Source organism: Carcharhinus amblyrhynchos, chromosome 22 (assembly GCF_965287045.1).
Source record: "Carcharhinus amblyrhynchos chromosome 22, sCarAmb.v2.hapA, whole genome shotgun sequence".
NCBI lineage: Eukaryota > Metazoa > Chordata > Chondrichthyes > Carcharhiniformes > Carcharhinidae > Carcharhinus > Carcharhinus amblyrhynchos.
In genome coordinates, this window is record NC_137345.1 from 16,734,530 (window position 1) to 16,757,698 (window position 23,169).

At 38.7% G+C, this 23,169-nt stretch overlaps 1 protein-coding gene across 2 annotated transcripts in view; it reads right to left on the reverse strand.

Annotated features, from left to right (window-relative positions):
• Positions 1-23,169, reverse strand: part of eif2d (eukaryotic translation initiation factor 2D) — a 38,180-nt gene that overhangs the window by 9,011 nt on the left and 6,000 nt on the right. For both annotated transcript variants that reach the window (XM_080209977.1, XM_080209976.1), the window contains exons 3-11: positions 19,917-20,000; positions 15,572-15,662; positions 15,031-15,138; positions 9,339-9,730; positions 7,888-8,005; positions 6,759-6,804; positions 5,043-5,146; positions 3,537-3,689; positions 1,302-1,391 (exon numbers count right to left, since the gene is read on the reverse strand). In XM_080209977.1, the coding sequence (XP_080066103.1) occupies positions 1,302-1,391; positions 3,537-3,689; positions 5,043-5,146; positions 6,759-6,804; positions 7,888-8,005; positions 9,339-9,730; positions 15,031-15,138; positions 15,572-15,662; positions 19,917-20,000 (1,186 nt within the window). The remainder of the gene's footprint in view (positions 1-1,301; positions 1,392-3,536; positions 3,690-5,042; positions 5,147-6,758; positions 6,805-7,887; positions 8,006-9,338; positions 9,731-15,030; positions 15,139-15,571; positions 15,663-19,916; positions 20,001-23,169) is intronic.

The window sequence follows — 23,169 nt, forward strand, 5'->3', positions numbered from 1 at the left end:
ACAAACATCAAAAACACCTTTCTATTTACAGACAGCTGGTGAGGGAAGAAATCAAGACTGCTTTAAATTAAACACCCTTCTGTCCTTGACACTAGTAAACACTTAACTATGATTTTCTACATGGATAGCAGAATTAACAGATTTTTGTTTTAGTAACTTATAATTTTAGGATAAAATGAACCAAAATGATAACAAAATAAGTGAGTCCATGAAAGGAAGACACATCAGATATTCAGTAGTTACACTGTAATGAGATATTATTAAATCAAGCAAAATGCAATGGATGCATGAATAATGCACATAAAACAGACTGTACCTCCAATTCATTAAAAGATTTGGCATTATAAACGAGATGACAAATATGACCTTTACAACTCATGTTCAGAGCATTTAAATAAACTCTTCTAAACACAAATGAATAACTGGGTTATTCCGACAAGAGATCATAATACAATGGTCTCAGGAGTTAGCAACTAGAAGTTTTATTAGTGTGGCATGGTAGCACAATGGTTAGCAGTGCTAATTCACAATGCCAATTTTGGCGTGGGTCACATGCCTGTGTGGAATCTGCATATTCTCCCCGTGTCCCACATGGGTTTCCTCTGGGTGCTCTGGTTTCCTCCCACAATCCAAAGATGTGCGGGTTAGGTGGATTGGCTGTGGTAAATTGCCCCTTAGTGTCCCAGAATGCGTAGGTTAGAGAAATTACTCGAGTAAATATGTGGGATTACGGGGTTAGGGGCTAGGTAGGATTGTTGTCGATGCAGACTCAATGGGCTGAATGACCTCCTTCTGTGCTGCAGGGATTCAATGAAGTAGGAACAGAAGAGACTCATCTGTACCCTTGAGCCTGCTCCGCCATTCACTGTCCTGAGAAAAAGTTCCTTTGCATCTGACTGGTGGGATGCTCTGTTAGGGAGTAGGTGCAGACTCGATGGGCCAAGTGGCCTCCTTCCGTACTGGAAGTTTTCTATGATTCAAATGGGAAATTCCTCGTTCTGAAACACTGCCCCCAGTTCTCAACTCTCCCCACTGATACATGAAAAATATAACCACGGCCAACTAACTTACTCAATAATACACATTTTAGCTAAATTATATTGAGGCATTCTCGGTGGTAGGAATCCTTGATCTTTTCTAATTCCTGTAGCTTCTCTGTGTAATCTTGTCAATTCTCTCTGCCATTAAGTTTCAAAAGTGCAGACTGCTTATTCTTTCCCCAAATTCTTAAAGAAAAGCCTAAATTATTTTTAAAATCTATATTCTCATGTGGTTTATATTCTCATGTAAGGATTACTTACTTTTTATTGTAGTCGTCTATCAGTTCATTGGATTTTATATAAGTTGTGATGATGCTTCTAACATCTGCATTTGAGAGGAGTGCATCTTTCCTAAACAGAATGAAAACAAATTTACCAGGAAAGCATGGAAAAAAAGAATTCTGTATCTCTCAAGATACTTTGCAACCCAGATGCATATATAAGGAAGATGTGGGGAGCAGAACAGTGCAGTAGACTGACCTACCTCTGGGACCCAAACCAGAATCCAGCCTAGACTGCTGGGTTAGTCTCCTTTCACCGAGGCCAGTAAGAATACCAAGTAAAACATGAGTTTCAGTCATTTTAAATCAGTTCCTGATGGAAATTGCCCATTAATCCATAAAAAAATTACAAATCTCTCAGAGGCCACAGATCTTTGGTGGAAGAAAATTAAATGCTAACAGTAGAATAGCTGGTAATGTTTGAAGGTATATGTATGTAAATATCAGAAGCACTCACTATATAATTAAAGATTTTTTTGTGGCAATTGGAAAGTATGGTAGAATAGGAGATCACAATGCGATAAAGGATCTTATAAAGACACAACTGTTTGTAATAGAGAGAAGTAGTGTGTTTAGAAAGGTCAGAGTGAAGAGCAAAGGCAACGATGTATCTTAGGAAGTCAAAAGAAATAGATTGTTACATTTTTGGGTCTTTGCTGCCCTTATTCCCCAAGATGTTTTGGCATTCATACCTTGATTGTTCTCAAACATGAGTTCTAATTGTCCGTGACCTCAAGGGTAACAGTGTTACAAAAACATGTTTAGATTTTATCACTATATACAAATTTTATTGAACAGATAACAAGCAAACAGTAACCTTCATCATTGCACACTGTAAATTCCTATGTTCATCTTCATCATATAATTTGCCACAGTGTTAAATCCAAGCCCAAGTATCTATCAGCCAATCAGCCCTTCTGCAATAACTGGAAAATTAATGCAAGTGATCAGAAAAACAAAGCTGAGAAGTATTTATGAAATATTTAGCCAGTGATGTACAAGCTACAGAAAGGGTAAATTCTGCCTGACCAATCTACATAACTTTATTTTAAGGATGCATTGTCCTAGGTGGTTGCTCGAATGACCCATTTACAGAATACCAAGCCATCCAGAAAACCTGTCACCCAGTTCTTTGTGAAAGGCTGCCATACTGTTTTGGACAATGGGTACTGAAGTAAAACTCAGTGACAGGTAAGGAATTGTTTGAAGGAAAAAAATGGCTGTGAGTTAAGTTATAGTGTGTCGATATATTGAGTGAAGCAACTAGAACACTGGAATAGGATCCCTACAGTTTTGGATTTACCTGGATTCAAAACTGTAATGCAACATGATTAATCCAACAAAATTATAAAGAATTGGCCATTTTTGCAAATATGCAGATCTCTGGCAAATAAGTGCAAAGGTTTGTGTCCCCATAATCTTTAGTTGTTAGCGCACTTTCTGAAGAGCAAAGAAAGTTTTCAACCAAAATTGATCAATGCTGAAAACTCAGAAAAGTAGTTGGTACTGAAATTGAAAGTTCTCCCACTTCAACAAGATCTTACGTGTGCATAAGATTCTGGATCTGACTTCACAATATAGATAGGGCTTGTCGACTCAGGAGAAATATTACAGGCCCTTATCATAAGAACTAGCCATTCTCTTGCCACCACCAGAAGTGCATCTGCTGATCATTCATTGTGTGAACTACCATCACACTCCATATCTAAACCTCCCACTCACTAGCTTGTACTCATGCCCCCTTATCCTGGCAGTCATGTATAACAATTCCGAAGGACTGGGTTCTGAAAGGTAGAGTTGTGGCTTCTCCTATTTCAAGAGACATCTTAAGTAAAAACAGAAAATGCTACAAATTTTTAGTAGATCTGGCAGCATCCATAGAGAGTTAACATTTCAGATCTTACAGGGTCATAATGAATCTTAGCAATATCCTGTAAGGTAGTGTTAATAATCCACGGTAACATCTGGCCACACTTCTGCCGGACATCAAGATCATTAACATTTCTCTAATCTTTCTATATGTATTGGGCACCACTCCAGGATCCACCCAAACTTACAAATTCACAGCTTTGTCATTTACATTCTTCACTACTCACTATCTAATAGTGTGCATATGACCATAAAATAATTCCCATTTTTAAAAAACTGGGTTGCTCATGCAAATAGAGACAGACTGTAACAGACGCTTCAGGCAGACAAGTTTAACAATACCTACTTGAGTCCCGCATGCTCAAACAGGGGAATTAATTTACTGGAAACAATGTAAAAGGACTTGATCTCAAGTGGTTCGCAGGGTCTCTCTCTCACATTATCCGTCTTCACCAAGTCTTCATCAGAAGCTGTTTCAGCAACTTTGAAGGCCTGCAGGCTGCAAGCAGAAAGTGCAATTCTAAATGGCTTGAAGGCAACTTCATTTAACAGTTATTCTAATGAGTCAGTGTTCCTTTCTCCCCTGGTGGGGAAGGTTCCTGCAAAGATGGAACTCACCCTTTTATAAGCATGTCACTTCTTCAATTTCAATGTGTATGATTAGAATTGCCAATGGAGTTTCTTAATGAAGATTCTAGATTTTAGAGAACTATTGTGCTGGAATCTTTAATTTTTGTTCCCCTTATGTTACATTGAGTTAAACTGTATAGGATCAATAGCACATAAGAAGTGATTCAGTCCAACTGAGCCACGTTGATGTTTCTATCCCACATGTTTCCCCCTTCTCGAATTGCTATTTCAGCCTACTCTGCCCCCAGATGGCTTGATTCCCTTCTCTCTCATGTATGCACCTAGCCTCTCCTTAATATGTCAATGTTGCCTGCTTCAGTCTCTCCTTATGGCAGTTATGTGAGATTTAGAAGAAACTTAATCTTGTCCAAGAAGAAAAGCAAGAAACTCTTTGTGATAATCCCCAGTAGAATTAGCTCTTTTAAATTTGGCAAATTGATCTATTATTTTACTGTTTACTAATAGCCATTATACATAATGCCTACTCCTGCTTCTTTTTTCAAAATGCACAATTTTTTTCAATAACATTGGGAATGACAGTAAATCTATAAATTTTTGATTTGTAATGATGCCAAAAGATTCAAGCAGGGAAAGGACAGACGTGAAGAAGAGGACGAGAAAAATAAACAGTTTTCTTGCACCAACTACATTTGGATATATATTTTTCTACATTTCCTCAATGAATAACTCATGTTCTGCAAAATAATCTCCTCACATCAAATTAGATTAAACCATAGAATCCCCACAGTGCAGGAGGAGGCCATTTGGCCCATCAAGTCTCCAACAGAGCAACTTACCCAGGCCCACCTCCCCTTTCCAAAGTCTCAGTTATATATTTTTTGAATAGACAAAAACTGCAATTCGTGTGGCAACATGTGCCAGTTATTTGTCACTGAACATCAGCTTGTTGTCACACTTTGCATTTTCTGATTCATGTTATGACAGCAAAGAAACAGATTATACCTAGGATCCCAGCACCTAAGAAGATTTCAAAGGGTGTGAAACTACTATCAGCTAATAAAGTGAGAAAAACAAAATCAATTTTTCTCATCATAGCAGCGAAGTAAAGGCCGAGTTTGCATGATACTTGCTCCACACACTATACACGTGCTATAATCAAAATTCACAAACCAGCAAGATCTCAACTTAACACACTTTTCTACTGGTACAGTGTTACATGGGCAACTAATTGATAAGGAGTGGTTTTGTTTTGCATACATACTCCGCATGCTTCCAATTCACAACAGCAATGCTTTCCACACCTTTCGACAGTTCCTTCACCTGCACTATCTGCCGTTGCTGCATGGTCTGAAGAAACTTGGAAAGCTGAAGACAAGATTTAAACATAGTTTTAAAAACTCATACAAACCAAATAATTGATAGCATTAGAAATGCAGAGCATTCAGTTCAATCTCTGCTCTAAATCACTGGATTCTCATTGACAAGACTGATTATATGACGGTGATATTCAGGATTCCCATTAAGAAACCAATGCTTTAGAGGAGAGGTATAGTGGTTAGCACAGCTGCCTCACAGCCCCAGGGTGCTCCGGTTTCCTACCACACTCCAAAAATGTGCGGATTAGGTTAACTGGCCATGTTAAATTTCCCTTTCGTGTCAGGGGGACTAGTAGGGTAAACACATGGGTTATGGGGAAAGGGCTTGGGTGGGATTGTTGTCAGTAAAGGGTTGAGGAGTCAAATGGCCTCCTGCTGCACTGTAGGGATTCTATGATCTTTCAATCCAGGTAATTATATTGAACGTTTCCCGCCATTATGAAGTTTAAGCTTCCCAGCAACATGAAATTGTAGCACAATTGCTGCCAAATATATGTCACTTCACAAGGTCCAAGATCACCCAGAATGGGTACTCTTACCACCAACAATGATCTAACTGCAGAAAATTTGAGGACAACTTTAAAACTGAATTTCAAAAACACCAACCAGTTTGGATGACGGGATTACACAAGAATGAGAACAAACACAATAGTCACATAGATCACAATAATTATTTTGTCATTGTAACACAACACAAAAGAAAGGTGATTTAAAAGGCCAAATGGGAATCTGGGCTTTATGTACGAGTGCAAAATATATAAAAGTAAGGAAGTGATACTGTATTTGCACAAGGAATTTGTAACTTCAGAGATTAAAGTGCAGTTCTAAAAGACAGGAAAAGGCTACAGAAAAGAGTCAACGATATAAAACCTGGAATGAGGTTCATGAAGAAAGGGTTGAAAATTTAGTCTGTGTACACTGGAACAGAGAAGGGTAAAAGGAGGTTTTCAAAATTATTGAAACTTTTGAGAAGGAATATTTTCAATGATCAGCAAAGGGGATAAATTCAAAGCTAAAGAATGAAGAAGAGATCAAAATACATTCCAAAGTTTAAAGTTATTTATTAGTGTCACAGTAGGCTTATATTAACATTGCAATGAAGTTACTGTGAAAATCCCCCAGTTGCCAGACTCTGGCGCCTGTTTGGGTACACTGAGGGAGAATTTAGCATGGCCAATGTACCTAACCAGCACATCTTTCAGATTGTGGGAGGAAACACCTGCAGACATGAGGAGAACGTGCAAACTCCACACAGGCAGTGACTCAAGCTGGCAATCGAACCCAGGTCCCTGGCGCTATGAGGCAGCACTGCAAACCACTGTACTTCCATGCCGCCATTGAGGTTGTTATTAGAATATGGAGCATAAACGCCTGTTGAGGAAGAGATCATACTGTTTAAAAGTAAAGTTGATAAATCTTCAAAAAGAACCATTGAAGAATACAGGAAAAATCAGGGGAATGCACTGAGAGCACTTATCTTCAAATGAAAATATGCCACAGGCATAGGTTCAATGGATCAATGTGGTGTCATTGATTCTACAAAGATTTTGTAATTTTTCCTCTGTTTAGCTGTTGCATGAAACACTTCTATGCATCCTTACCTTCTTATAACTTGATTTTTTGATGTCTAGTTGTCGGCCTTCAGGGCTACGCAAGAAAAGAAAGCACAAGAAAATTAAAATAATTCAGCATAAATTATGGTTTTGGATTTTAGTGAATTACGCAGTCAAAGATGAAAATGGGGTTCTCATAAACTGAGGAGAACCATTTCTTTATAAACAAGAAAAAATTTTTGACAAAGTTTTGTGGAGAAAATCTTTTGTGTGGTGCAGTTAGCAGACATAAGTCGATCCCCTGGAGGCAGGCAGTGCCGCAGGCTGCTACCTACATGGCTCACTTGGCATTCTTCATTGCTATTATTGTATGGCTGCCTGCCCTGGTGAATCGACACAAGTCTCCGGCTGTGCTTTTCAAAGTGGCGTGACACAAGCAAATTTCTCTTTAGTATCTTTCATTGGGAAAGTGAGAAGAGTCATCTAGCATTTTCTAACATGTGACGCACAAATGAAGTAATTATCCAGCTCAGAACAAGTTACTCAACAAAACAAATTACATTAAATTGCTGGCTCGTAAACAGATGAAGATAAATTTGACAAATGCATTTTCATTATGACAATGAAATTTGGAAAGGTTGCAAGTTCAGTCTGAAATAGACTAAACTAGTCATTGTCTCTTATTCAGTGGCTGAGGGTAAAACTATTCTGTACCATGCACGCATGTTTTGGTACTTCCATAAGCTAAATGCAGAATAACCATTCTTGTCTTCACTCAACTTTTTAAGTGGGCATATAGTCTTGGCATGGAACAAGAGGCTCCGATATTAATTTTTAATGTTAAGGGGAGGAGGTCTGTTCCGATTTAATCAATTTTAAAATAAAGGCGGTCTTATTTGTTTTTCAAAAAAATAGTTCCAGAATATGAAAGTCTAATTCTGAGCTGGGCTTCTTCTCTTTCCAGGAATATAGCAATAAGATGTAAGACCTCTTGTCCTTTATTTTTCTTTGATCCATTGTCTCAATTTCTAAATAAAGTGCAGCCTGTTATAGAAAACTTGACTAACCATAAAGCAAGAGCTAATTTGAGTCCTTCACTAACCTGCAAATGTGGAGTACCAACTAAACAATGAGTGAACATCTTATTACAATCAAGATTGAATACTATTACACTTACCAACATGGATATACATGAACTTTGAGAAAGGTGCTTGCAAGCAGTGGCAGGTCTGCTTTCTTCACCTTAAATTTCAATGCATGAAGGAAACACTGTAGAAGGAGCTCATCCATCTGCTCTGTAGAAATAGGAAGAGGAGAATAAAGCTATTTTTGCTCTGTCCACTACAGGATCCAGCTGTCTGCTGCTAAACTGACTTGACAGGTCAGTTAACTGCAAGTGCCACTGGCTGCCAAGATTCTGAGACAGGAATTAAACTGAATGCACAAAATGACAATGGGCCCTGTGTGTAATGTGACTATGTTACTCCTGAAGGCATTTAGCTTTTGCTACTGGCTACAAACCCTTCCATAATTAGAAGATCTTAAGATTTTTTTCGAAAAACATATTATTCTCTCCATTTATTTTAACTTTTTAACACTGATATTCTTTTTCAAACCTTCAAGTTTATTCACGTTTTGCAACAAAACTTCCTATAGAGTTAAACATTGCTGCATAGTCTACTCGTTGCTTGTTAAGCTTCTTGATAATGCAATCTTTTATATTCCATTCCTAATTTGCTGCGTTATCTGTTTAATTCAAATTGTTGGGTTAGTCAGCCTTTTTTGCATTAGGAGGTGACTAAATTATAAGTAGACCACCGTTTGTAAAATACATCCTTCTTTCCATAATAAAAAAACACTTGGAAAGATTAAGATGCCAAACTAAATCCTGATTGCTGTAGCATTTTGTATTTTTATGAAACAAAAGGATTTCTTTGAAAATGATGAACTGTGTAGCTTTCATCACCGGGCAAAAATGCAAAAGTTAAAAAAAAAATTTTTTTTAGTTTATTTATTAGACACAACTAAACTTACTCTCACACTGCAATTAAGTCACCACACTCCAGCACCTGTTTGGGTATGATGAGGGAGAATTCAGCATGGCCAATGCACCAAACCAGCACGTCTTTCGAACTGTGGGAAGAAACTGGAGCACCCAGAGGAAACGCATGCAGACACAGGGAGAATGTGCAAACTCCACACACGCAGTGACCCAAGCTGGGAATCGAACCCAAGTCCCTGGCGCCGTGAAACATCAGTGCTAACCACTGTGCCACCGTGCCATGCTGATCCTCAAGCGAGGATCTATAGACTTCTTTAAAATCAAATGCAACAATTGTTAAAGAAAATAAAATTTGGTCTCAGAGTTCACTCTATTGGTTCATAAATATTTTTTGCTTTATTAAAAAACATTAATTTCCTACTGCTGGACTGTTTTCATTGCTTAAAATTTCTGGGCATTTCTCAAAATATCCAGTGAAAGAATGAATGTATGGTTATGTGCGATTTCAGGATTTTTAACTGATTTGCAAGAAATGCAAGGTATACACAGCTAAGCACTTAAAGGCAAGGACAATTCCCTCTCATGGTTTCGTGTAGATGTTAAAAAAGAAGAAAGCTCCTTCATACCCTGTACAGTCCCATTCATTTCTGCAGTGTCCTGGTCATTCTCTGTATCCTGGTGATTTTCACTATCTTTTGTCATTTCTTTTAGATCAACACTCTCTGAGCCATGATCTTCATCGTCGTTCGTTTGACCTGTTGCTGAGGATACATGTTCTGACTCAGTTTCCACATTCAAACAAAGACTGTCCATGTCTGGTGTATCATTCTCTGTATTGTCCAGCACTGCGGTCACATTCTCAATATCATCTGCATTCATGATCACTTCTTCCTCCTTCTCTTCTCCTCCTCTTTCTTTTTCCCCGTCTTCCTCTTCCTCCTCAGCCTGATATCCATTCGCCCCAGGGTCACAGCACATGTGAGGAATCACAGGTGGGTTAGCCTTTTCTCCGAATGCCCTTAAAAAGAATAAAAGATTAATGAAAAACATTTTCTCTCTCTTCCTCTTTGAAGCTGCACCTTCCAGTTAAAACAGCCTTGAACCAGCTGTCATGTTGCATCAAAGGGAAATAAATAAAATACATGGACTTATGCTTTGATCCTCTTTCCTTTTTCAAGGGTTGAAAGGGGAAGTGGGGTTGGGTGCAGTTGGCAATAGGGGAATACACTATTTCCTTTAACTACCTCACCCAATCAATCCAGTGAACAGTAATAATTCACCAATTGTTTGAACATGGATCTTACATTAGATCCAATTGGACAGCAATACAGATAGGGCAATTAGAGGAAAAAAGGAAACAGTTGAATTTCTAAGAACCCAAATTGATGATTCCATTAGAAAGAAAGAAAATAGAATGGAGTTTTGTATTGGAGTATAGAACAGGCACTAACCTAAACGGAATCACTCAGTGTTACTTGTGTCAAGTTAAGGGTATACTGTTTTCATAGAATCATGGAATCTCTATAGTGCAGAAGGAAGACATTATGGCCAACGACAATTCCAGGCCTATGCCCATAACTCCTCGAGTTTACTCTGCTAGTTCCTCTGACAGTAAGGGGTGACTTACCATGGCCAATCAACCTAACCCGCACATCTTTGGACTGCAGGAGGAAACCTGAGCACCCAGAGGAAACCACCTAGGCACAGGGAGAGCATGCAAACTCCACAAGACAGTGACCCAAGGCCAGAATTGGACCCAGTTCCCTGGAGTTGTGAGGCAGCAGTGCTAACCACTGTGTCGCCCCAAAAAGAAGTTTCTCTCCCTATTAAAAAAAATCACAAAAGTAAAGGCTGATTATTCAGTGCAGCATGGAGGGAGTGCGGCACTGCTATTTCGAATGACCTGTTAAACTGCAGCCATTCCTGAGTAGGGGTATTGAGAGATATGGAAAGAAAGCTGATAAATGGAATTGAGGTAAATATCAGATTGAATTGCAAAGCAGGGTGAATAGCTTACTGTGTTTCTATGTGCTACACAGCAGAGCTGCAGGCAGAGACAAATGTCTGTTGTGAAAGGTAAGCTGAAATAGGGGACAGGAGTCAAAGAGGTCATGAACAACGAAAGGATGAAAGAGTGCAGCATAGGCAAACAAGTGAGAAAATAAAATAGCAACAACAAGTGAAAGAAAGGAAATGAAAGGAATGAACAATGTAATGGACTAGGCAGGAATGATCTAGGTGCGAGTGGATGCAAAAGATCTCTTGGCACTATTTCAAAGAAGAGTGCTCTAATCAATATTTATCCTTCAACATCACTAAAACACTTCATCTGGCCACTATTGCCATTTGTAGAAGTTTGCTGTGCATAAATTGGTTGCCACGTTCCTACATTACAACAATGACTACATCTCAAAGTACTTCATTGGTTATAAAGCATTTGAGACATCTGGTGGTTGTGAAAGGTGCTATAAACTGCAAGTCTTTCCGTTTTCTCTTTATTCTCCACTTACACCTAGATCATTCCTGCCTAGTCCATTATATTGTTCATTACTTTTATTTCCTTTCTTTCACTTGTTGCTATTTTATTTTGTCATTTGTTTGCCTATGCAGCACTCTTTCATGTCCTCTTTGACTCCTGTCCCCTATTTCAGCTTACCTTTCACAACAGATATTTGTTTCTGCCCACAGCCCTGCTGTGTAGCACATAGAAACACAGTAAGCTATTCACCCTGCTTTGCAATTCAATCTGATCTTTACCTCAATTCCATTTATCGGGTTTTTTTTCCATATCTCTTGATACGCCTACTCAGTGAAACTATTTTCTAATCAGAATCTTCAAATTTTCAAATGACTCCACATCTACAGGACAGCAAGTGCCAGATTACAATTTCCTTTTGTAAATTATATACGTATTTTTTAAATTACCACACAGATGATAATTGCAAATCAGGACAAATGTAACAGCTATAGGAAAGCCAATAAAAGATTAGAAGGCCAAGAACACCGATGTTCGAAAATTGCCAATAAATTAGGAAAGATAAGAAGACTTTGCATGGGTCCAATCATGATAAAACAATTGTTTAACAGGGGGAGGGCCAGGAACCTTCCTTATCAAGCCTGTGTGAATTCACTTTATTTTAAGATACCATCCTCAAAACATAATTCATTCTTTACACCCTATGAGGTATAAATGTCCCAAAACATACATAATACCCTCCTTCAGACTAAAAACTAAAAGACGTTTGAATGGTAGTTAAAGCAGATAACTCGTAACGTGTGAAAACCAGCAGTGCACTTCAAATAGGTAGATACAAAGATCGCTTTATTTACCCTTGAATTCAAGAGCGTGCAGCAAATGAATCAACCTCAGAAAATTGAACAAATGTGTTCTATTTTTAAGATTCAGGCAAACAGAAAGATTGGAGAAGCTAAATTAAGTTTTTTTTATTGTGCCACTCACACTACAATCTGCTTGTCAGCTGTTAATTGTGTTAGGTAAAAGGAGATAAATTACATCCTAAGTGTTACGGGTTAGTGCAACCTCAGTGTCCAAGAGATTTTATAACTTAATTTTAATCTTTCATGAGGCCACAAGTTAAAAGGTTTAGCAGATATGCCCACTTGTGGCACATCATGCTATTATACCAATACTACCTAGCAACAATAATAATACACAATTTTTACCTGTCCGGACTATTTTAAGGGCTGCGTCAGTTGGTAGGTACATTTAGTGGGCTTAGAGTGCAGAGGAAGGGGGAATGTACAGGAGATATGGAATGAGGAATGGGATAGGGGTAATATGAGAAGATGAAAGGAATGGAATGGGTATGACATGAGAAGGAGAAAATGGAATGAGATGGGAATTTAAAGGAGTACTGTTACAATAAAGATACTAATTGCACAGGAAATGTTTTGCAGGTCGCTAAAAGTGCATAACTGAAGTATGCAATGGATTGCAAGGGACGGTAAATGAGCCTAAGTTACATAAGCCGTTTAGTCGTACAGAATTGGAGTAATGCTGAAAAAGAGAGACATGCTGTCAAAGCTCTTCATCTTACATTCATCGGGACAGTTGGCAGGAAAGCCAATACTGAAGGGAACAACAATTTATACTGCAAGAAGAGAGTGCTGATTCTTTGGCAAGTGGATATTGGTAGAGGCATTGCTATGGAGAATGCACCAGGAAACAGTTAACTGCCAATTTTTTCTTCAAATTCAAATCATGCAGGTCAGAGCACAGTGGTTAGCATTGCTGCGTCACAGAGCCAGGGATCCGGGTTCGATTCCTGGCTTGGGTCACTGTCTGTGTGGAATCCGCATGTTCTCCCTATATCTGTGTGGATTTCCTCCGGGTGCTCTGGTTTCTTCCTACAGTGTCTATCCCTCGCTGGTGAGAACCTTTCCCAGCGAGGTCATGGGGGGGTGGGTCCGGATGATTGAGCTCTGGGCTCGCTAATGATATGTAAATGCTTCTTTAAATGAATTTAAATACATTAACCTGCCTTTCGCCCATTTCTGGCAAGAGGGTGACTGCGCCAGAAATCCAGCGTTCGTAAAATGAACACAACGCGATGGTAAAATCCCAGCCATATTATTCAACATTATATATGATTCTGTGATTGGACAACATTTACCGAATTACATTGAAAACCAATTTAAGATTATCAGTTGTGCTCGCACAGTGGCTCACTTACGTATGCTAGAAGCTACATATATTCACACACAGGGCCCTTGCAACACAAGAAGCACTACGCCTTTTCAACTAAACAGAAGTTTGGGGGACAACCATTCCCTGGTTAGTTCACCATGGTAATGCCTTGACCACAGTGGACCTGTCTGGTTTGAATTTGCACAAAAGCTTGACAGTTAACTGTTTCCTGGTGTATTTTCTATGGCAATGCCTCCAACAATCAAAACCCACTTGTCAACCAATCAGCACTCTCTTCTCATGTAGTATAAACTATTGTTATGCGATGCTACTGTGCCTTAAAGAGATATATTTGAAGCATGATAACTGCAGTTGTAAGCAGGCACCAAGCTGTATGTCTTTTACTGGTGTTGGAGTCAAATAATAGGCTTTTTATTTTTAAGCGGGGCCTAATGCACTCTCCTGGAGTTTACAACCTTCCTTTGGGGGGGGGGGGGGGGTGGTTTGGGAATAATTGACAGGTGACAGGTCAGGTGGGACAGGATTTTTTTCTCACAGGAGTTTCAGTTTTGGCAGCTGGCTTGTTAGAAGGTGATGGACTCCAAACTGCATGGACTGTTTTTGTCTCCCTCCCTGGTATTGGAAATTCTCCTGGCTAGTTGAAAGCAGTCTTTCCTGCCTTTCTGCAGCGAAAATTTTGCTATTGGTGGTTTGCTAGCTAGAGGCAAGCAGTGGCTCTATCTCTACCTCGAGGTGTGCTGGGAGCTATAGGACGGGGAAGTCAGAGCTTCAATTCTCCATCCAAAGAACTAGTTCACAGCAAGTTTTGCAGAGATACAAGATCCAATATCACATGAGCATAAATGTTGGTAAGAACGTAGTACTGGAACAGTATCATAGAAATCCTACAATACAGAAAGAGGCCATTTGGCCCATCGTGTCTGCACCAACCACAATCCCAACCAGGCCCTACCCCTATATCACTATATATTTACCCGCTAATCCGTGCATCTCAGGACACTAAGGACAATTTTAGCATGGCCAATCAACCTAACCCACACATCTTTGGACTGTGGGAGGAAACCTACACAGACACGAAAAGAATGTGCAAACTCCACACTGATAGTAACCCAAGCTGGGAATTGAACCCATGTCCCTGGAGCTGTGAAGCAGCAGTGCTAACCACTGTGCCACCGTGCCACCCAAGTGTATCCTTAGCTGTTAAGGTTTATACAATATCATGGTTGTTCCTTTCTTGTTTGAAATTGGCAAAAGTTATTTCTAATTTTCTTTCTATGTGTTAACTGTATTCTTAAATAAATTTTGTTTTATGAAAGCTCTCTTGTGGATAATTTGAATCATACCTGGAGTGATGCATCTTATGCTTATTGGTGCCCAACTTCAAAGTACAAAACTTATGATAATGGATGACTTCTTAAAAATTCTTGGAATTCTGACCTGGATTATAACAGTTCTCGTTACTGGTTTTGTTCTTGTTATGCACTGTCCTGATGAGTGCAAGATGAAAAGCTTTGCCAGCAAGGATTCAATAACTGATGTTAAGAGATACTAACAGTTAAAATGCTAAAAATACAATTGCCATGTTTAAACCAATCTGTTTACGGCCACATAAAGGTTACAAATTGAATTGAGGTACTCCCCATTCTTACCATAATTGATCCAAATACGTATGGAGGGTGATGACACCCTTTCCTTTCATATCAGCCACAAGCATCTCTGTTGTTGGTACAGCAACCAAGCCTACTGCCACTGGAGCTCTACAATATATTGAACAAAAGATGTAAAATAAAGCAATGCCATTTTTATTTTAAATTTAAATAGGGTCACATGAATCTTCCTCCCCTCTCAGAGGAATTAGTGTGCCTCTTTTTTAAAAGTAGTTGTATTGCTGGATCTGTTTTGTGCACTCACGGCTTTAGAAAGTGGTGATCTTCATTCCACTTGTCTGCAATACATACATCAACCAGCAACTTTCAATAGAATAGCAAGAATACAAGACAAAGAATACAAGGCCAACAACAGGCTAAATGGTCATCTCTGAGCTTCACGCTTTAACTTTCAATGATTTTCTGTGGGATGCATAGCACAAAATTGGCTGCCAGTACAATCTTAAAAAAAGATTTCTTGCAAACAAACTTTGCAAAAGGGATAAAAATTGGACATCTAAATGTAGTAATGGGAATACTGTACCTGTTTTCAACAAGGTTAACGGCACAAAGATCTCCCTGCCCTACCTCAGGAAGACCAGAAGGTGGCACAACCACTCCAGGCAACATAAGATCTATAACAGTAAAATAATCCAGACTTACTGCATGCAGTGAATCCAAATGTTAAAACAGCAGATATCCATTAGAAAGCAATTTCTGTATTAAATCTGTAAGTTATTAATATTTTAATCAAATGTAGAAACTTTTAATTTTAATTTTGTGAGCAATAGAGTAATGAATATCAATGATTCAGCCATGTAGGTTGATATTTAATTGTTATAAGACATATTTTTATAAAGATTAACTGAAGTAAGATTATGGGCAAATGATACTAAACTATTGCACTGCAGTGCAAGTCTCTTGAGATTATGCTGACTTCTATGACATACCAGTCAGAATTTGGCTGTGTACATTGCTGGTTAACACACTTCAAAAGGGAGTTTTATGGATTGGAGGAGTGAACAACATCAAGGATGATCACGTACAAAGGGGAACAAACTCAGACTAGAGAAGCCTAACCTTGATCATCTAGTGAGTGAAGTCTGGGGCAACCTAACTGATTTCATATAAAGTTTTAAATGGCATTGGCAAGACAAATCTAGAATATTAGTTTGTCAGTCCAAACAGTACAATTAGAGGTTGTACATTTAAGTATGATTTGCAAACACTAGATTTAAAATTCTATATCCCAGAAAATTTAACTTAAGATCCTAGGAAAAGAAAGCTTTATACAAATATGTAAAACGTAATGTCGCCATAGTCCCAAATGGCCACTGGTAGTGATTTAAACTTGAGAATCACCACACCTCAGGTGAGGGGCAAGGTTAAGAAGGAGGGGGGAGCCTTTATGATTAACTTCAGCTGGTACATGAATTGTAGTTGGGGTCGCTCTGCATCATTAACCTGCTATCCAGCCAACTGAGCTAACTGACTTCCTGTATAAATATCTATCAGGGAAAGCAGTACACTCAAATAAGTTAGGGAAATTCAAGATAGTTATATGATAGACTTGATAAAATGGAACAGGAGCAAGCATATTGTTTTACTCCCATCACTCTTGACATTTGTTTCCTGTGCTTATGACTACAACACTGTCCAGTAGTCACAACTTTGGAAGTTGGAATAGATGACTCATGTCTTCATTGCCATTCATCTAATAGTTTTTCAACATGTGGCCTTGTCTGAGAAATAACAATTTACAAAACATAATTCCTAAAAAGATAAATCCTGGAAAAAAGAACACGACAAAAAAGCTAATGGGTGGGGTTTTCTGCACTCTGTTTTGTGGAGGTGGAGATGACCTGCCCTGGGCCAGCAGCGGGATCTTTTAGTCCCGCCACTGTCAACAGAGTTCCAATTTTCTCACCCTCTGCAGCTGGGGAACTCACAGCATGGTATCACTGTCAGCAGGACCAGAAGATCCTATCGGCAGGAGCAACCAGAAAATCCCACCCAATATTTGACTAAAACCTTTGCCAAAAACTAAAACATGGCAGCGAAAGCTTGGGTTAAAATCAAATGCATAACCAGAAATAAAAAGACACAAAGCTAAAATTAAAATAATTTCTTGGATTGAATCCCCATAGTACAATTTAATAGAGGGGTTCAGTTGCTGTGATTAACCTCAGAAGCAAAGTTCACAGTAATTTAGCGATGTGTCAAGATGTTTATAAAGTGAATGTTTTGCATTCTCTCTCCCTTACATTTGAATATTTGTTTGAAAGTTCAAAATTACAATGAATGCCTTTTTCCCCACAAGAAGCTGTACTGGATTCTCCTGCTGCCTGACAACTTCTCATCAAGAAAAGCAGCAACTTGTATTTACTTGCCCGAGGAATAAAATGACACAAAGCACTTCAAAGGAACATTATAAACCTAATCTGACATTGTCCTTAAAATTCACCTTTTTGACCAAGCTTTTGGCCAGTGCCTTAGCGACAGTCTTAAGAGGAGGAAAGAGAAGAGAGGTGTAAGGAGGGAAATTCAGAGCTAACAGCCTTGGCAGCTAAAAGTACAACCATCATGGTGCAGCAATTAAAATTCGGGATGCTCAAGAGGCCAGAATTAGAGGAGTACAGATATCTCAAAGGGTTGTAGGGCTTGAGGAGATTACAAAGATAGAGAGTATGGGATCATGGATAGATGTGAAAGCAAGGATAAAAATGTTAAAATCAGGGATTTGTTTAACCAGAGACCTACATTGGAGAGTGAGCACAGGAGTGACAGGTGAATTGGGTTTGATCCAAGTTAGGACATGGGCAGCAGGGTTTCAGATGACCTCAAGTTTACAGAAGATAGAAAGTGGGAGGCAGGTCAGGAGTGCTTTGGAATAGTCAATGTAGAGGCATAAAACTGGAGACATTGGATCAGGTCCCTAGTATACGCCCTGGTTGATTTTCCATTAGGTTGATGGCAAAGGATTAAACAGCAACTACTCAATTATAAAAACCATATTTTCTTATGATTAAATAGCAAGTACTCTATTATTAAAAACATCTTTTCTTAGTATTCAAAGCAAGTATGGTATTATAAAAACTATATTTTCTTGGTAATCCAATATTGCCAGGAGGGTGGCTGATAAAGTTCAGATGTTCTTGGTGCAGAATCCCGACAGGGGCAATAAGACACATAAGGCAATATTAGGGCACATGTTTATAAGCTTGTTTATACAGGTCAGTTTTAAGAAATGTTTTAAAGGAAGAAAGCAAAGTAGAGAGTCAGAGATTCAGGGAGGAGTTCTAGAGCTTAGGGAATAGTTAGCTGAAGGCCTGACTGGCAATTGTGATGCAATAAAACCAAGGATGCTCAAACTCTAGAATTAGATGAATGTCAATATCTTGGGGCTTTTTGGGGTTGAAGTTGATTACAGAGATGGAGAAGGTGTGAGGCAATGGATGGATTTGAAAACAACAAAGAAAATTCTACAATCAACACTTTGACTGGTAGTGAATGTAGGCTAGTGAACATGGGAATGAATGGGACTTGGTGAAAGTAAGGGCATGGGCAGCAGTTTTGGATGGTCTGAAGTTCACCAACAATATTAAACAAACCCTAACTCACACGAGTAGAATGAATAGTTTGGACAGTCTAATTACACTCACTGAATAAGTGCAATTACATTGCATCATAGATGATGAGATGTTACACAATGGTTTGGTTAAGGCAAAGGAATGTGCAGTCCTCAATCAGCAACTGACAGAGCTTGCTACATAGTGATGGCGCATTGGCGATCTGCAGTGACCACTGAGTACATGTGTACAATATTCTTTCAGAAAAGGCACGTCAAACTTTTTGAAAGCTAATATGGCCATGGCAAATAATTTTTTCCAAAATACTTCAAGTGAAACTTTGATTTGAAAGAAAAGCAGGCTTGAATTTGCTGTCCATGTCTTAACCCCTATCACCTGTGTTCACTGAACTCCCAATTAAGCAATGTCTTGACTTTAAAATTCTCATCCCTCTATGGTCTTGCCCTTCTCTGTCTCTGTAAACTCCTCCAGCCCCTCAACCATGCCCTTCTAATCCTTGGTCTCTTGTGCATTCCTGATTTTAATCTCTCCATCACTGGTGGCTCAGGTGTCTAGGCCCCAAGTTCTGGACTATCTTTCCCAGACCTCTGACTCTCTTTTTGATTTGATATGATTTATTATTGTCGCATGAATTAACATAAAGTAAAAAGTATTGTTTCTTGCGTGCCAAACAGACAAAACATACCGTTCATAGAGAAGAAAATGAGAGAGTGCAGAATGTAGTGTTACAGTCATAGTTATGGTGTAGAGAAAAATCAACTTAATGCAAAGTAAGTCCATTCAAAAGTCTGACAGCAGCAGGGAAGAAGCTGTTCGAGAATCACCTTGCAACGTTTAAGTTAAAAATGCTATGCTATTTGTAGTTAAAGCATAAAAAGGTGTTTTCTTCCACAAAAGTCTAAGGACTCTTCTGCCTTCCATGAAATTGGATTATTTATTTATTTTCCTAAAACTGCACCCTAATAAATACATTCAATAAGGATTTGTGATGACTGCTCCACAGATGAACACTGAAGAAAGCCACAAAACAGAAAACAATTGACATAAAAGATGAATGCGCTCTGGCAAGTAGTGATTTGGAAAATCTTGAGAATTAAGTGGCATTCAGGATTACAGAATGCTTTCTTAAGTTTTATTATTTAGTCGCCACGTCAAGTTTAGCTAAACGGCTCATACTCAAGTAGTTATAGGAACAGAAAATATTCTTCCACAAAATGTGAACTATTACATAGACTGAAGTCATTTTAAATCTTTCTCTTTATAAAACGTTTTTGTGCCTTTGGCTTTCAGATGCCTCACCTGCTCCTCCAGCAAGTTTTGTCAGTACAGCAGGCCATGTTGTGAATGCAGGGAGCAGATCTGGGTAAGACCAGAGGGTATACACTGTGCAATAGAAATAAAAATATATCAAATTACTAAACACAAAAGACACGGGGAGAAAGGAATTCTGAGTTTGACCAATAGAGAAATATGCATGGTATCAAATTAGCTGCCTGTTACTAGTTTCTTTCCAGAAAGACGTATAATGGCAGTCGTCCATCTTAAAGTAGCCCCCATTGTCACCAAGACACTGCTCACCCCCTCCATTGTATTCACTGGATGCTCCATACAAATGGGAACAATTCACTCAGACCTGATGCTGAAATCAGATTTAATGTTGAAGTCTTTACGTTATTGTTTAAACATTAACAAAATTTCTTCACTTGTCAAAAGCAGAGAACAGTGTTTGTCATTACAGAGTATTTCTGATTATTCAGTGATTTTCACATGCTAAATATATGAATTAACAGTGTTATAATCCCCATAGAGACCAATAGCTTCCAAAAGAGCCAAATCTTTCAGTTTGCAAAGCTTTCATATTTTAAGACTTTTACTGTAACAAACAAATTAAAATCAACATACACCAAATATTAACTAATGGGCAATTAATCCATTGAACAAAATAAAAGCATTACTAACTGATGTGATTGAGACACACCTTACAACTCATGTCAGCGTGCACTACACTTTTGACAGATACACAGCAACACAAGAATGAGTTCCAGGTTACTCCCAGCTTTCCAGCAGGCTTATTTTCCCCCGTCATACCAGGATGCAACTTCTTTTGAAAGCCAGTCCACTGTGAGTAAATCACATTTTACAAGGGGATCAAGTCAGCATCCGAAGTCCCCATTTTAATATGCCTTCCCTCAAATATCGGAATCCAAACTCTAAGTGAACTTTTCTAACCTGAGCCTATGTACGTGCTTCAGAATACTTTCATACTTGCATGAAATGATTGTTGTAACTGCATAGGGCCAAGCTAGTAAGAACCAGCTGATGAGCATGCTTATGAAAATGGGAACACTTCTGTTTAAGATTGACAAAAAACAGGTACCAAGACAAGCTAACAGGGAGCAATTAGGGTGCGCTGATAATTGGTCAACTGGCTCAACCATTCTGTATCAAAGCATGAAAGTGGTCCCTTTTCTGTATCAGGATATGAAAATGGTCATGCTTGTAGGTCAGTTTTCTTCACATTTCTGTCAGCTTTGTGTCAAGGTGTGAAAATTGTCACCTTTCCATATCAAGGCGTGAAAACCATTACTTTTTGTGTCAAGGTGTGAAAAGTATCCTTTTTCTGCATGAGGGTGAAAAAATGGTCACTTTTCTTTGCCAAGAGTTGAAAACTATTGCTTGATTTTCAAAAGGTTTCAGTTTGGATTTATTTTCCATGGAAACCAAATCACAATGGCTTGTCTCTGGTCAGAGGTGCGATCACCATCACCAATCCAGAACATTCTGTATCACCTTAAGTTAGAGGAGACATTTTAAAACATAACCATCTTGCATTTCTAATACCAGTAAATCAAATTAAGCCATGCAAATAAATCAAAACAGTGGGAATTTGGGGCTGAAAAAACTAATTATCAGTATTACAATGAATAAAAATGTTTTTGTTAAGACATCTGTTCTGGCATTAGATGTGAAAATTCTGAATTATTTTTAAAATAGGGACTGAAACCCTAACATCAGGGATCTTAACAAGGAATGAGAAGTACTACATACCCCTTTGAAAATCTGGTATAATTCTTTTTACCCCCATATCCTTCCAGAGTAATTTGGTCAGTTAAATGCTGCTGGGCTGAGGTCATTCCAGTGGAAAAATGATGGCTCCCCTTCCTGTTCAGCTCATGGTTTACAGCAAAGTACTCCATACTCCTCTATAATTTCATTTTACTGATTTCCAGTTAAATTGTGTTTTTTTTTTAGAAACAACAGTAAAATAAAATATACCCAAAAGATTATAATAAAACTAAGCTACAGAGTACAAGTCAACATCTGGAATGGGGAACAGGATGAAGCAGGATGTTCCAGCAAAAAAGTATTAATTACTGGGCTTGGTAGCATAAAGCACTTGACATCCAATTAACTAAATTATAATGAAACATACCGTCCTGCAGCTTTATCATGATTAATGGGAAATAACTATACAGATACAGTACAACCCTCCTGATTTTTGTTTTTGGCATGCAGAAATATAAAGGAGTAGCTGAGTCAGGTCCATGCTATACAATGTAATGTACAGGAAAAGAACCATAAACTGATGTACTTAAAGAGGGCATTTTTTGTCCTGCTGTATTTTTAAATCAGCAAGCACATGTCAGTAATCAGCTGAAATATTATAATGGAATGAAATTGTTTGTTTTCTCAAGCAATGGTAGAGACAGGCAAACAATCAGGATGCTTGTGCCATAAAGTTAATGAGAGAAAAATTGTTCTGTTAATCTTGTGGTGGTAAGTGTACAAGAAGACACCTACTTCTGTTAGCCATGTCAAAGTCAACAAGATATATCCGCGCGCACGTGTGTGTGTGTGTTTCCTTCCTATGTTGTACTCTTATGGGTTTGTGTTAATATGCTGTTCCTATTTTCCTCTCTTTACAAGATGTTTTCATCTGTTTTATCTCCTATTTTCATTCTCTATCTCTGGCCAATCATGCTTCTCTCCTCATGTGTCCCTTCTGGTAGTGTTGGCACATAAGGGTAGGGGTGCACACAGGGCTCTGGGTTACCAGTCATGGTTGGCAGGATCCAACATTGACAGTGGGCTAGCTTCAGAGAAGGCTTCAGTTAACAACAGGAATAATGGGTGGCATGGTGACACAGTGGTTAGCAGTGCCACTGTGCCAAGCACCGAGTTTCAAATCTGGCCTTGGGTGACTGCCTGTGTGGAGTTTGCATGCTCTCCTTGTGTGGGTGGGTTTCCTCCAGGTGCTCCAGTTTCCTCCCACAGTCCAAAGATGTACAGGTTACGTTGATTGGCCCTGCTAAATTGCCACTTGACTCAGGTAGATGACACCGTGGAACAGAACATCAATGGCGCATTACTTTGGAGATGGAATTTTGAGGTCAGAATACAGTAAAACAAGTGCACAAAATTAAATTTGACAGATTCAGGTACGACATCAGTTTGTTCTTTAATTCATTCAAGGGATGTGGGCTTTGCTGCTAGGCCAGCATTTATTGCCCATCTCTAATTGCCCTCAAGGTGGTGGTGGTAAGTTGCCTTC